A 13,855-nucleotide genomic window follows, 5' to 3' on the forward strand; every position below is an offset into this window, starting at 1 on the left:
GTGCGCATGATGGTGGCACTGTGACTGAAGTTGTCAGATTTGTTGGTGTATCAATGTGGAATGTGCACCATGTCTACAAGGAATGGTATATCCCCAGAAACCATGTAACATGGTATAAGAATAGTGGTAGCAAAAAGATCCTAGGCAGGTACCGGAGCAAAATGTCACACTTTGTCAACAGTAATTGATTTCAAACCCATAATGAATTGCTGCTGTCAGTGAATGCAGGTCCACCTATACTGGTGTACCAGTTTCCAAGGGCACATTGCTAAGGATCCTATATGTAATGGACATCTGGAGTCAAATAGGCAAATAAAACTGCATGTCTTCAACTGGCCAATAAACACATAAATTGGACAGTAGCTGACTGAGGTACATAGAGATACCCGACGCGTCATGATTTTACCACTTTTCAAACTACGCAACATTATTTGAATGATGGTGCCATTAAAGCATGTGTGTAGTTCAGGCTGGTGGTGGTTATGTGATGTTTTGAGGGTATTTTTTGTAACAGGGCTTCGGTCTTCACATTCAGGTTACTGTGAACATTTCAACATTCTCGATGACCAAGTTATGCCCAATCTTCTACATCTTACCACTGACCCACCATATCACTCCCACAGAAAACATCTGGGGCTATTTGGAACAATAAGAAAATGTAGCAGTTGATGTAACTGCAATTCTACATCTACAACTACATACATACTCTGCAAGCTACGGTACAATGCATGGTGGAAGGTATCCTGCACCACTAGTAACCATTTCCTTTCCTGATACACTTGCAAACAGAGCAAGGGAAAAACAACTGTCTGTACGCCTCTGTAAAAACCCTAATTTATTGTCTTATCTTCGTGGTCTTTACGTGAAATGTACATTGGTGACAGTAGAATAGTTCAGCAGCCGCAAATGCAGATTCTCTAAATTTTCTCAATAGCGTTCCTTGAAAAGAATGTTGCCTTCCCTCAGGATTCCCATTTAAGTTATTGGAACATTTCCGTAATACTTGCATTATTTTTATTTTATTTACATGTCAAGTTCCGTAGGACCAAATTGAGGAGAAAATCTCCAAGGTCCCAGAAAATGTCAGTACATGAAATTACAACATGAGAGTAATTACAGATAAAAATAAAATGTTTATGAACCCAAAAAAGTCAATCCATAAGTTTAAGTAAACACAATCAACAATACAACAAGAATTGGCCTAATTTTTTAAGGAACTCCTCGACAGAATAGAAGGAGTGACCCATGAGGAAACTCTTCAATTTTGATTTGAAAGCGCATGGATGACTGCTAAGATTTTTGAAGTTGAGCGGTAGCTTATTGAAAATGGATGCAGCAGTATACTTCACACCTTTCTCCACAAGAGTTAAGGAAGTCCGATCCAAATAAGGGTTTGATTTCTGCCAAATATTAACTGACTGAAGGCTGCTTATTCTTGGGAATTAGCTAATATTGTTAACAAGAAATGACAGAAAGGAATATATATATATATATATATATATATATATATATATATATATATTGAGACGCCAATGTCAAAATACCCAGACTCATGAACAGGGGTCGACAAGAGGTTCATGAACTTACACCACTTATTGCCCGAACCAACCATTTCTGAGCAAAAAATATCCTTTTAGAATGGGAAGAGTTAGACCAAAATACAATACCATACGACATAAGCAAATTAAAGTAAGCAAAGTAGACTAATTTTCATGTTGAACGATCACTCACTGCAGATACCATTCGAATAGTAAAAATGGCAGCATTAAGTCTTTGAACAAGATCCTGAACGTGGGCTTTCCACGACAGTTTACTATCTATATGAACACCAAGAAATTTGAACTGTTCAGTTTCACTAATCACATGCCCATTCTGTGAAATTAAAAAGTCAGGTTTTGTTGAACTGTGTGTTAGAAACTGTAAAAACTGAGTCCTACTGTGATTTAGCGTTAGTTTATTTTCTACAAGCTATGAACTTATGTCGTGAACTGCACTATTTGAAACTGGGCCAATGTTCCACCCAACATCCTTTACTACCAAGCTTGTGTCATCAGCAAACAGAAATACTTTACAGTTACATGTAACACTAGAGGGCATAAAATTTGTATAAATAAGAAAACTGAGTGGCCCCAAAACTGATCCCTGGGGCACCCCCCCCCCCCCCCCCCACTTGAATGTACCCCATTCAGACCCCACATCACAGCCATTCTCAACATTGTGAATAATGACCTTTTGCTGCCTGTTGCTAAAGTAAGAGGTGAACCAATTGTGAGCTACTCCCCATATTCCGTAATCGTCCAACTTTTAGAGCAATATTTTGTGATCAACACAATCAAATGCATTAGTTAAATCAAAAAATAAGCCTAGCATTCGAAACCTTTTGTATTTCAGACATCAATCTCGGAAAGGCATTTGCCAAGAAAATTATATGATTCCCTGTATAAACTAAATTTTTATTCAATTCATCAGCAATGCTCAGAAAATGATTGTTAAATACTGTACATATATCTGATTTATCAGTAACAGAAATATTTTTACTACAAACTGACTTTAAACAGTCGATCTTGTGCTGCAGACCAGACACTTCCTTCACAACTGACCACATTGTTTTAATTTTATCCAGTGAATTAGCTATCCTATTTGCATACCACATACTCTTTGCCTTCTTAATAACATTTTCAAGCACCTTGCAATACTGTTTGTAATAGGCTACTGTAACTTGAATGTGACTACTTCTAACATTTTGATGTAATTCCTGCTTTGTTCTACATATCCTTATCCCACTAGTCAGCCACTCAGGATGCCTATTACTGCTAGTACCCGGTTTAGAACATTCTAATGGAAAGCAACTCTCAAAGAGCATGAGAATTGTGTTAAGGAAAGCATTATATTTATCATATATGTTATTGGCACTATCAACATCCTGCCCCTCTTGTTCCTTGACAAGGTTTAAAATACTTTCTATTGCTGTTGGATTAACTTTCCAACATGGTTTGTAATTATATGTGACATTTGTTTGAGTACAAAAGTCTTTTAGTGTTAAAATTTGTGCATCATGGCCTGAAAGGCCATTCACCCTTTTACTAACTGAATGCCCATCTAGTAATGAAGAATGAATAAAAATATTGTATATGGAAGTGCTACTCTTCCCCTGCACCCTAGATGGAAAAAACAGTCTGCATCAGATCATATGAATTTAGGAGATCTACCAAAATCCTTTTTCTTGCACCATCATATCGTCAATGAAGAAACAATACCGCGTAAATGACAAATTGCTAATTTTTTGTTTTTAAGTCAGATGTTGTTGTTAAATGTGCGCGCATCTGCTCTTAATGCCATAGTTTCGAATTTTTAATTATTTACCACAAAAAAATTATCTAAAACAATACCGCGTACATGACACAGCAAAGAAATAGATAGCAATACCGCGGAACTGTAGAGAATTAAATAAAGCATATCTACAATCTATGGAAACTGTAAACAATACCGCATAAATACAAAAGTGCGCGCAGCCACAGCACATTGTTACTGCATTATTACGTAATTAACAGTGCTCGAAAGTGGTTCCATGCTTGTAGCTCCATTCGTGATAATGGACAGCGATATAGATGACGAACTTTTTACTGAAGAAGAAATTCTTCCTCAGCTGAAATCAGCTTATGAAAGTGCAGAATTGTTCCCGAGGGTGACTGAACAGCGGTAAGAAATTGTTCTATTATTCACCTTTGAATGTTAGTAGCACTGTAAGTGTCTTATTGTTATATAAATCGGAACAGCCCCACCTCACTCGTTCTGTGCTTTATTCATTTCTGCCAAAGGTTTCTTTAGGGTCTCCCGTAAATGCACAACAAACAACAGGCGAGAAAAGTCGTAACGCTGAAGTTACATTTACCAAAAAAGAATTAATTTCATATATGGGGTTCTGGGTTACTGTTCCTGCAACATCTAATGATGCAGGTAAATTTTCTTGGGATTATTGTTAATAGTATTACTGATGCCGTTGTTCTCATAAATACATGAATTTGACATCTTCAACAATACTGTAACAGTACTCATGGATAAAGAGCAATACATCACAAAAACCAAAGAATACATAAACACCAACGCCATACAAAAACTGAAGTCAGATCAAACTACACGATTCCAGGCAAATGTGAAACGAACACTGAAAAACATTGAACACACACTCACAGACAAACAGAAATACTACTTAACACAGAAAAACCCACAAGCACCAACACTCCGCAGTCAACCGAAAGTACATAAAGACGGAATGCCAATGAGACCTGTTATCAACTTCAAGAAAGCCCCAACATACCGCATAGCCAAACACCTCCAAAAGTTAGTTACAAAACACTATGAAGTAGAAAACAACAGAACAGTGATAAACACAGGAAACCTAATAGAACACATACAGAACATACAGGTACCACACACAGCATCAGATTTCATTTGATATAGAAAATATGTATACCTCCATCCCTATCACAGAAACAATAGAAATCATAGAACAAAATCTCTCATCCCACAGCAACCTCATCACAGACGCAATAAAAGAAATAACAGATACGCTCAGACTGACAACTGAACAAAACTACTTTCAAACTTCCTGACAGATTAAAACTGTGTGCCCGACCGAGACTCGAACTCGGGACCTTTGCCTTTCGCGGGCAAGTGCTCTACCAACTGAGCTACCGAAGCACGACTCACAACCGGTCCTCACAGCTTTACTTCTGCCAGTATCTCGTCTCCTACCTTCCAAACTTTGCAGAAGCTCTCCTGCGAACCTTGCAGAACTAGCACTCCTGAAAGAAAGGATATTGCGGAGACATGACTTAGCCACAGCCTGGGGGATGTTTCCAGAATGAGATTTTCACTCTGCAGCGGAGTGTGCGCTGATATGAAACTTCCTGGCAGATTAAAACTGTGTGCCCGACCGAGACTCGAACTCGGGACCTTTGCCTTTCGCGGGCAAGTGCTCTAACAACTGAGCTACCGAAGCACGACTCACGACCGGTCCTCACAGCTTTACTTCTGCCAGTATCTCGTCTCCTACCTTCCAAACTTTGCAAAGCTTTACTTCTGCCAGTATCTCGTCTCCTACCTTCCAAACTTTGCAAAGTTTGGAAGGTAGGAGACGAGATACTGGCAGAAGTAAAGCTGTGAGGACCGGTCGTGAGTCGTGCTTCGGTCGCTCAGTTGTTAGAGCACTTGCCCGCGAAAGGCAAAGGTCCCGAGTTCGAGTCTCGGTCGGGCACACAGTTTTAATCTTCCAGGAAGTTTCATATCAGCGCACACTCCGCTGCAGAGTGAAAATCTCATTCTGGAAACATCCCCCAGGCTGTGGCTAAGCCATGTCTCCGCAATATCCTTTCTTTCAGGAGTGCTAGTTCTGCAGGTTCGCAGGAGAGCTTCTGCAAAGTTTGGAAGGTAGGAGACGAGATACTGGCAGAAGTAAAGCTGTGAGGACCGGTTGTGAGTCGTGCTTCGGTAGCTCAGTTGGTAGAGCACTTGCCCGCGAAAGGCAAAGGTCCCGAGTTCGAGTCTCGGTCGGGCACACAGTTTTAATCTGCCAGGAAGTTTCATATCAGCGCACACTCCGCTGCAGAGTGAAAATCTCATTCTGAAAACTACTTTCAGTTTGAGAAAGAATATTATCTACAAACTGATGGACTGCCCATGGGATCCCCAATATCAGGAACACTAGCAAACATTTTCATCAGTCACCTAGAAAATCAGATATTTGATAAGATAACCACAAATGAAAGTTTCAAAATCATATATTGGTACAGATATGTGGATGACGTTATTTGTCTGGTAGATGATCCAAGTGAAAAAATAGATGAACTCCATTCAGAAATAAACAAAGCTCATCAGAACATAAAATTCACACTTGAAAAAGAAAAAGAAAATCAAATAAATTTTCTTGACATTACAATTAAAAAAGAAAATGGAAAACATACATTTAACATCTTTAGAAAACCAACAGCCACAGACAATAATACAATCCACATCCAACCACCCCCACAGCCAGAAACTTGCAGCACTAAGACACATGTTACATAGATTAAACAGAATCCCACTCAGCAAGAGAAACTATGAACAAGAAATGAGTACAATCATACAAATAGCTAGTAACATTGGGTATGACACACATGTGGTACACAGGCTCAATCAAAACATAAAAACACAAATAAAAAACAAACACAACATTTCCACAATACAAAAGAACTCACAAGCTGAAAACTTACAAAGACACTCAACAAACACACACAATGACAACACCACACAGAAAAGAACTAGATGGTACACCATGACCTACACACATAAACTAACACACAGAGTTGCAAACATCCTAAAGAGACAGGGCTTCAAAATAGCATATAAGCCTGGGCAAACCCTTCAATCACACCTAAGCCAGCCAGCTACCAAGAGGGACAAATTCCAGCAATCAGGAATATATAAACTTGAATGACAAAGTTGTGATGCAGTATGCATAGGCATGACATGCAGGAATTTTGAAACAAGAAAACTTCCACATCCAGAAAGCCATAGCAGAAAACAAACATGTGATAAATGAACAAACTCACATCAGCACAGGCTCCCTACTACACTTAATAAAGGCAATGATAACATAAAAAAAAATTCTTCCCCCCCCCCCACACTAATATATATATATATATATATATATATATATATATATATATATATATATATATATATATATATATATATATCACACCAAAATAAAAAATAAAATAAAAAAATAAATTAAATTAAATTAAATTAATATCACACCAAAAAAAAAAAAAACACACACACACACACATACATAAACGCACACACAAATGCATACACGAACAGACCACAGATACTTCAATATTTACACTCATAAGTTGGCAATAATATTCGATCTTTGGCAAAAACATTTGACAGTCGGCAACAGAAACCAAAACATTGCATTAAAACAAGTGTTTAGTGCATAGTGCTGTGGAATGTGGAAAAAACCGCAAATTGGCGTTCATAAGAAGAAGAACAACACCAAAAATGCAACAGGAGCGTAATATGTAAGAAACTGTCCACGCAACCTGTAAGTACAGTTCAAAACATTACTACTTAATAGGAAATACCAACCACCAGAACTGTTTATAACCTATAGGCACAGTGACAAAAATGTAAATAAAATAGCTAACATATGTACATATTCCAGGCCACTGATGATGCCTTGCAGAAAATAAAGGCAAAACGTGTATGGCACTAAAATTGTGTTTTATTCAGTTGCTGTCAGACGGTCCATAAGTAAAAAATTATCAATATACCGTAACATGAATTTGAGCTTCATCTTTGTCTGCTTAAATTAATTTATAGATATTTTTCCATCTAGAAACTTCAGTGGCTGTATCCAACATTGCTCAAAATGAAACCAGAGTCACAGTTTCCACTAGAGACGACAGTACTTCACACACATTGCTACGCGATGGTGCTCATTGTTTGCCGATAAATTATTGGAAGATCATGGGAACAATAATGATTCTGACAGTGAAGGCCAAGAATATTATGGTGACGTAAGCAGTGACAGGAAAAGGAAGTCTAAACCACATCCTGAAGATTGGAGGAAAAATACCAATAAAATTCTGAGAATGTGTGGACAGACGTATATTAGATACAAAAGAAGTCTAATTGGTAAAATCACTCATGAGGCTCGAAAATTAGGTCCAACATGTACTTCAAAGATGTGCCAGAAATCTGTTCAAAGGAAGTGTCATCAGTTTTCTGTTGATGATAAGCTGGCAGTATTTAAACATTTTGGGAAACGTTGTCATGGGATCAGAGGAAGGTTTACGTTATCAACCTTGTGGACGTCATTCCAACCAAACGTCCAGGGAAGAACACTGGCGAACTCAGGAGAAAAGGGACGCTCATTTATCATTTGAAAAATGAGCTGGGGAAACAAAGTATGCAAAAAGATGTTTCTCAATACTCTTGGGATTAAAGAATGGACTGCCTGATATTGGCTGGGTAATTCCACACATGGGATGAGTCCTGATACAGAATCGTCACGGCCTAGAATCAAACAGACGAAGAAGAAAGATGAGAGAACCTTCATGAAAGAATTCCTGGACACTCCTCCGAAACTTCCGTCGCATTACTGCAGGAAATCCTCCTCGAATTTGTACCTTGAGTCTATTCTACAATCCAAACAACAGCTGTATTGACTCTATGTGAAAAAATGTCATGAAGAGAAGGTTTCACCATTAAGTCGGGCTACTTTTAACTTGATTTTAGAAGACGGTAATATTAGCTTATTTTCCCCCAAAAAAGACCTGTGCGACTTGTGTTGTAATTACAGGCTTGGTAACTTGAGAGAAGACGTGTGGAAGCAACACACAGAACGGAAAGAGCAGGCAAGGATGGAAAAAGATGCTGACAAGAAAGAAGTCCAGCAGAAGCTCTGCTCAGTGTACATCATGGACTTACAGGGCATGAAAGTAGCTCCAATGTTAAGTGCAAGTGCAGTTTATTATAAAACTTTATAATGAATAATTTAGGAAGTTGTGATGCAGTATGTTACTGGTTCGATGAAACGCAAGGTGATTTGGTTGCATCATGCTTTCCTCATGCATCGTGGACACGCTATCCAGAACGATTAAGGAAAATCCCATTCAAGTCATTCTGTATTCTGACTGCTGCACATATCAGAACAGAAATGTGATATTATCAAATGCTCTTTTAAGATTAGCAATTGATGCACAGTATTGATTACACAAAAGTTTTTGGAGAAAGGCCATACTCAGATGGAATGTGGCTCAGTTCACTGTTCCATTGAGTGCAAGCTTAAACGATGAGAGGTTACACTTCCTAGCGAATGCGCTATGATATCTAAAGAAGCGAGAAAAAAGCCACAGCCAAACGAAGTCCATTACCTAGATTATTTCTTTTTCATCAACTACGCAGAGAAAAGTTTGTAGCTGTACGACTCAATTAGGCCTGGAAGAGCTGTGAAAAATGAGTCTACAGTTACCCATCTGACGGCGCTACAGTACCGCCCAAATGGTATTATTTACTACAAGTGCTCTTTCAACGGGGCGTGGCAAGAATTACCGAGGTATCCAAGGAAAATTCTTGGAGATGTTTGCTTCCCGAAACTATGCAGGGAAAGACTGAAAATCAAGAAAAAAAATCTTAAATCTGTTCTTCCTGAAGATTGTCATAGTCATTATGACAACATTCCTTATGAATTAAAATTATCGCGGAGGTAACTATGTGATGAGTATCAGTGCAGTGTAATTCTCTGTTGCTGCTTAGAGTGACGTTTAGGATTTTTCTTGAAGAAATGTGCAGACCTTATCGGAACTATGTACACAGTATAATTATTTAAAATGTTTCTATGAAATCTTTCAATAAAACACGATTAATGCTCCAAAATGTGTTCTTACAAACTTTCTCAGCACCAAATAGCAACGTAAATGTGTCAAGTCGTGCCGGGAGACTGACAAACAAATACCACGTAAGTAACAGATCAGGGCATAAATGCCGAGACAATTCCGCGTATGTGCCTTAATTACGCTTTCTAAATCGTATTTCTTGTTTCACATTTTTATTTGATCCAATATTTCCTTGTAGTGCTACAATGCAAACTTAGCGCCGCTGTGAAATGTATTAGGCATTTTAGACAGTTTTTTGTCTCTCGTGTAAAATTCTTACTCTGCTACTTACGCGGTATTGTTTCTTCACCGACGATATACAAAATTTATATTGAAGTCACCACATACAGCAAATTTCTGGTACTTCCTACAAAGTGGATCAAGAATTCTCTCTAGCTTGAGCATGTTGTTTGAACCTATCTGTAACAAATCTAACAGCCCACCTCTGAACTGCTTCAACGTTTCCCTTTAATCCGATCTGGTGCAGATCCAAAACACTCTAGCAGTATTCCAGACTGGGTCACGGTAGTGCCTATATGCTGTCTCCTTTACAGATGAATCACACTTTCCCAAAGTTCTCTCAATGAACTGAAGTCCATCATTCATCTTCCCTATTACAATCCATACATGCTCGTTACATTCCATATCAATCTGCAACATTACACCCAGATATTTAATTGACATGACTGTGTCAAGCAGCACCCTACTAATGCTGTATTCAAATATCACAGATTTGTTTTTCCCATTAACCTGCATTAAACTACATTTAGAGCTAGCTGCCATGCATTACACCAACAAGAAATTTTGTCTAAGTCATCTTCTATACTCCTACAATCACTCAATGGCAACACCTTCCCGTACTCCGCAGCATCACAGCAAACAGCCACAGATTTTTATTCACCCTGTCTGCCAGGTCATTTATGTACACAGAAAATAACAGCGGTCCTATCACACTTCCCTGGGGCATTCCGATGATATCCTTGTCTCTGATGAACACTCACCATTGCAAAAAATGTACTGAGTGCTGTTACTGTTAGTTTCTGACACACTCGCATATTGGGGAACCTATTCTGCACATTCGTACTTTTGTCAATAGTCTGCCATGTGCCATCATGTCAAATACATTTTGGAAATCTAAGAATATGGAATCTGCTTGCCGCCCTTCAACTGTTGTTCATAGGTTATTAACTGAGAAAAGGGCAATCTGAGCTTCGCATGATTGATCATCATCATCAGGATTTCCTTCCAGTGAGCCGGGTAGGAACTTTGTAAACAATATGCCTCCATTGGTTTCTGTCCTGGTACAGCTTTTCCCTCTCCACTACTTCCCACGTTACTCCTCTCCTCTTGAGATCTTCCTTAACCTGGTCTGTCCATCTCTTTCTAGACCACCCAACTGGTCTTCTTCCTGATTACCTCCCTCTCCAAATACTGGCATAGAATTCAAGTCAGGTGCATTTGCTTCACATGATTGAACCACTTCAATATCAAAGCACTCATCCTCTTCTCTATAGTCAATGTCACCTGCAGGTCTCTCCTTATATAATCATTCCTGACTCTGTCTCTACTAGTTTTTTGTAGAGCTGACCTAAGGAACTTCATTTCACATGCTTGTATTTGATTGACTCTCTTCTGTCTTATTTATGACACAGGCCTCTAGACTATACATCATGATTGGCAGGAGATAAGTTTTATACATGGTCTATTTGGCTCTTTTAGAGACTTCCTTGTCCCAAATTAGATTTCGCACTTGGTGAAAGAAGCTAGATCCTTTTGTTATTCTGTTTAAGACTTCTAGTTTGGAACTTACACTGCGTGATATGATGCTACCCAGATAATTGAAGCTTTTCACACATTCAACCTTCTCCGCCTCCAGTATGATGTGACAGGGTGTGGGTGTCCTGTTCATCTTCATTGCCGCTGTCTTGTTCCTACTCACAGGTAACTTGAATTTTTTAAATTTTGTGTTCCAGTAATCTAGTCTCCTCTGAACCTCCATTTCCATCTCTCCCCAAATGGCGATGTCATCAGCAAAAACAAAAGCGTTGAGATCTTCATTTTCTTCTTCCTTGATTTCTTTCATGATTGTGTCCATAAGTGTAATGAAGAGTAAAGGGGAGAGCGAACTGCCTTGCTGAACACCTCTCTTTGTCTTAAGCCATTTTGATCTTCCACCTCCTACTTGTACTCTGCTCTCACAACCATCGTACAGCATCTGGACTTTTTTAGTTAATGAAATCAGGAACATTATGTTTTCTCAAGCATTCCCATATTTTATCCCTTGGTACACTGTCCTATGCTTTTTCCAAATCCACCAATACTACTATCAAGTCCTTTCCTTTTACCCAATATTTCTCCATTAACTGACGGAGGGAGAGAATGAAATCTATTGTTCCCCTATTACTTCTGAACCCATGCTGTTGTTCCTCTAGCTGGTGTTCTAAAATTTTCCGCAATCTTTTTTCTATGATATTTTCCATTATCTTAAGGCAGTGTGATAATAGTGTGATTCCTCGGTAGTTGGTGCATTTCTTTCTACTACCTTTCCTGAGCAATGGTATTATAATTCCTTTTTTCCATTCATCCAGCACTTTGTCTTCTTTCCATATCACTCCCAGCACCCGATGTAACCCTTGTATTCCATATTCCATGGATTCCTGCAGCTTTAATCATATCCGCTGTCAGCTCATCTACTCCAGCCACCTTCCCACTTTTCATCTCTTCCAGGGAATTCTCAGTTTCTAACCAAGAAATTGGATCCTGCTCTTCCTCTAATTAAATGACTTCAGTGTCACTTTCTTGTCCACCTTCCCCATTCAGTAAGATTTCAAAATAATTCTTCATCTGTTCTCTGATACTTTCCATGTCCCTGATATCCCCGTATTCCGTTTCAATCGCTTTTATGTCTTCTCTATCAGATCTTTTACTTTTCAATAACCCATACACCAGTTTTTGGTTCCCTTTGCTATCCTGCTCTAGTTTCTGGGTGAATGTTTCCCAACTCTTCTCCTTTTCTTCTTTCACAATTCTCTTTGCTTGGAGTTTCTTTTGTCGGTAATCCTTCTCCAGTGTTGTCACCTTATGTTCATCTTTAGGTACCAGCACCTAATTCTGATATCTTTTTTCAAACTCCATATTTTTCTTTGCCATTTTATGTTTTTTAATCGTATCTTTTACTCTATTGTTCCACCAACTCGTTTCTTTGTCTTTCACTTTAATCTTTGTTTTGCCACATATCTGCACAGTACTGTTAACTATTGATGTTTTAAACAGGTTCCACTCTTCCTCTACACTAACCCTTTCACTTTTAGCAATTTTTGTGCTACTAGGTTTTGGAAACTTTTTGTATTTTCTTCTTCTTTCAACCTCCGCTCCTCAATTTTTGGCATTCTTTGTACAGCATTCAAAGTTTTCATCCTATAATTTAGATCAGCTACTAGTAACTTGTGGTTGCTATCCAAGTGCTCACTTGGTATGACTTTAGTGTCCCTTACTTTTCCTCCAATTATTTTGCCTGTTAATATATAGTCTATAACTGTCTTAGATTTCTCATCCCAGCCATATCTAGTAATCTTATGGCTATCTTGTTTCTTGAAGAATGTATTCTCCACTAAAAGATGATTCCTTATGCACAGATTCAGAACTTCTTCACCCTCAACATTTCGTCTTCCATATCCAAAAGGATCCATCACCTCCTCATATCCATTTCTATCCGTGCCGATCTGAGCATTCAGATCTCCAATTATCATCATTATCTTCAAGGAATTTCATTTTTTCTTCCTCGCTGCACCCTTGCTGAGGTGTGTACGCTTGGAGTATAGTAAAACTATTCTTTCCCAAGTTCACTCTTGCTCTAATTGTCCTTTCACTTACATTAGTGATGCTTTCTAAAATCGCCCTGATCCGCAGACAAAATATTTTCCATCCAATGGAAATTTATTATATTTGAAATACATTTCCTCCAGTTGCTTGGGACTTTGTGCTGGTTGAGATATATGTGATAAATGCAACCTAACTAAAGGTCTAATTCCATTGAGTAATCTTCGTAAAACAAAACTGCGATTCCATTTGAACCTGGCATCCTTATTTGCTATCAGCTCTTTCAGACGTTTCTTTAGACCAGGGATTTTTATTACTATGTCATCCACATTTCTCTACAGCAGATATGCTTATTACTATGTCATCCATGCAGGAATCTGTGTGACGGTCAATCAAAAGTACGTTTGTACGATTCTCCTGTGCGAACAATTTCTTAAACACAAAATCTAAAACTTCAGCTTTACTTTTGCTATCTTCTACTGTGCCACCATACTGGTTGACAAGTGACTGGATAGAAACCTTAGACCCACTTAGTGATTTTATACAGGGGGAAAATTTTCTCGGGTTCTCGGACAGTCTTCTGTTAACGAATGATGGTGGCAATTGTATGC

The 13,855-nt window shown here is 38.5% G+C and overlaps 1 protein-coding gene across 1 annotated transcript; it reads right to left on the minus strand.

Annotated features, from left to right (window-relative positions):
- Positions 1-12,200: 12,200 nt before the first annotated feature.
- LOC126204282 (uncharacterized) lies at positions 12,201-13,177 on the minus strand. Its single transcript, XM_049938669.1, has 2 exons — positions 12,731-13,177; positions 12,201-12,530 (listed from the first exon to the last, which is right to left on the minus strand). The coding sequence occupies exons 1-2, from the start codon at positions 13,175-13,177 to the stop codon at positions 12,201-12,203; spliced, it is 777 nt and encodes a 258-aa protein (XP_049794626.1).
- Positions 13,178-13,855: the final 678 nt, after the last annotated feature.

Source organism: Schistocerca nitens, chromosome 9, assembly GCF_023898315.1.
Source record: "Schistocerca nitens isolate TAMUIC-IGC-003100 chromosome 9, iqSchNite1.1, whole genome shotgun sequence".
Classification (NCBI taxonomy): Eukaryota; Metazoa; Arthropoda; class Insecta; order Orthoptera; family Acrididae; genus Schistocerca; species Schistocerca nitens.

Bases quoted from the DNA above. Each gene is read 5' to 3' on its own strand.
- LOC126204282 (XM_049938669.1), bottom strand. From the start codon at position 13,177: ATGATGATAATTGGAGATCTGAATGCTCAGATCGGCACGGATAGAAAT. The intron at 12,531-12,730 runs GTGAAAGGGTTA...TATCAGAATTAG, and splicing joins TAGCACAAAAATTGCTAAAA to GTGCTGGTACCTAAAGATGA.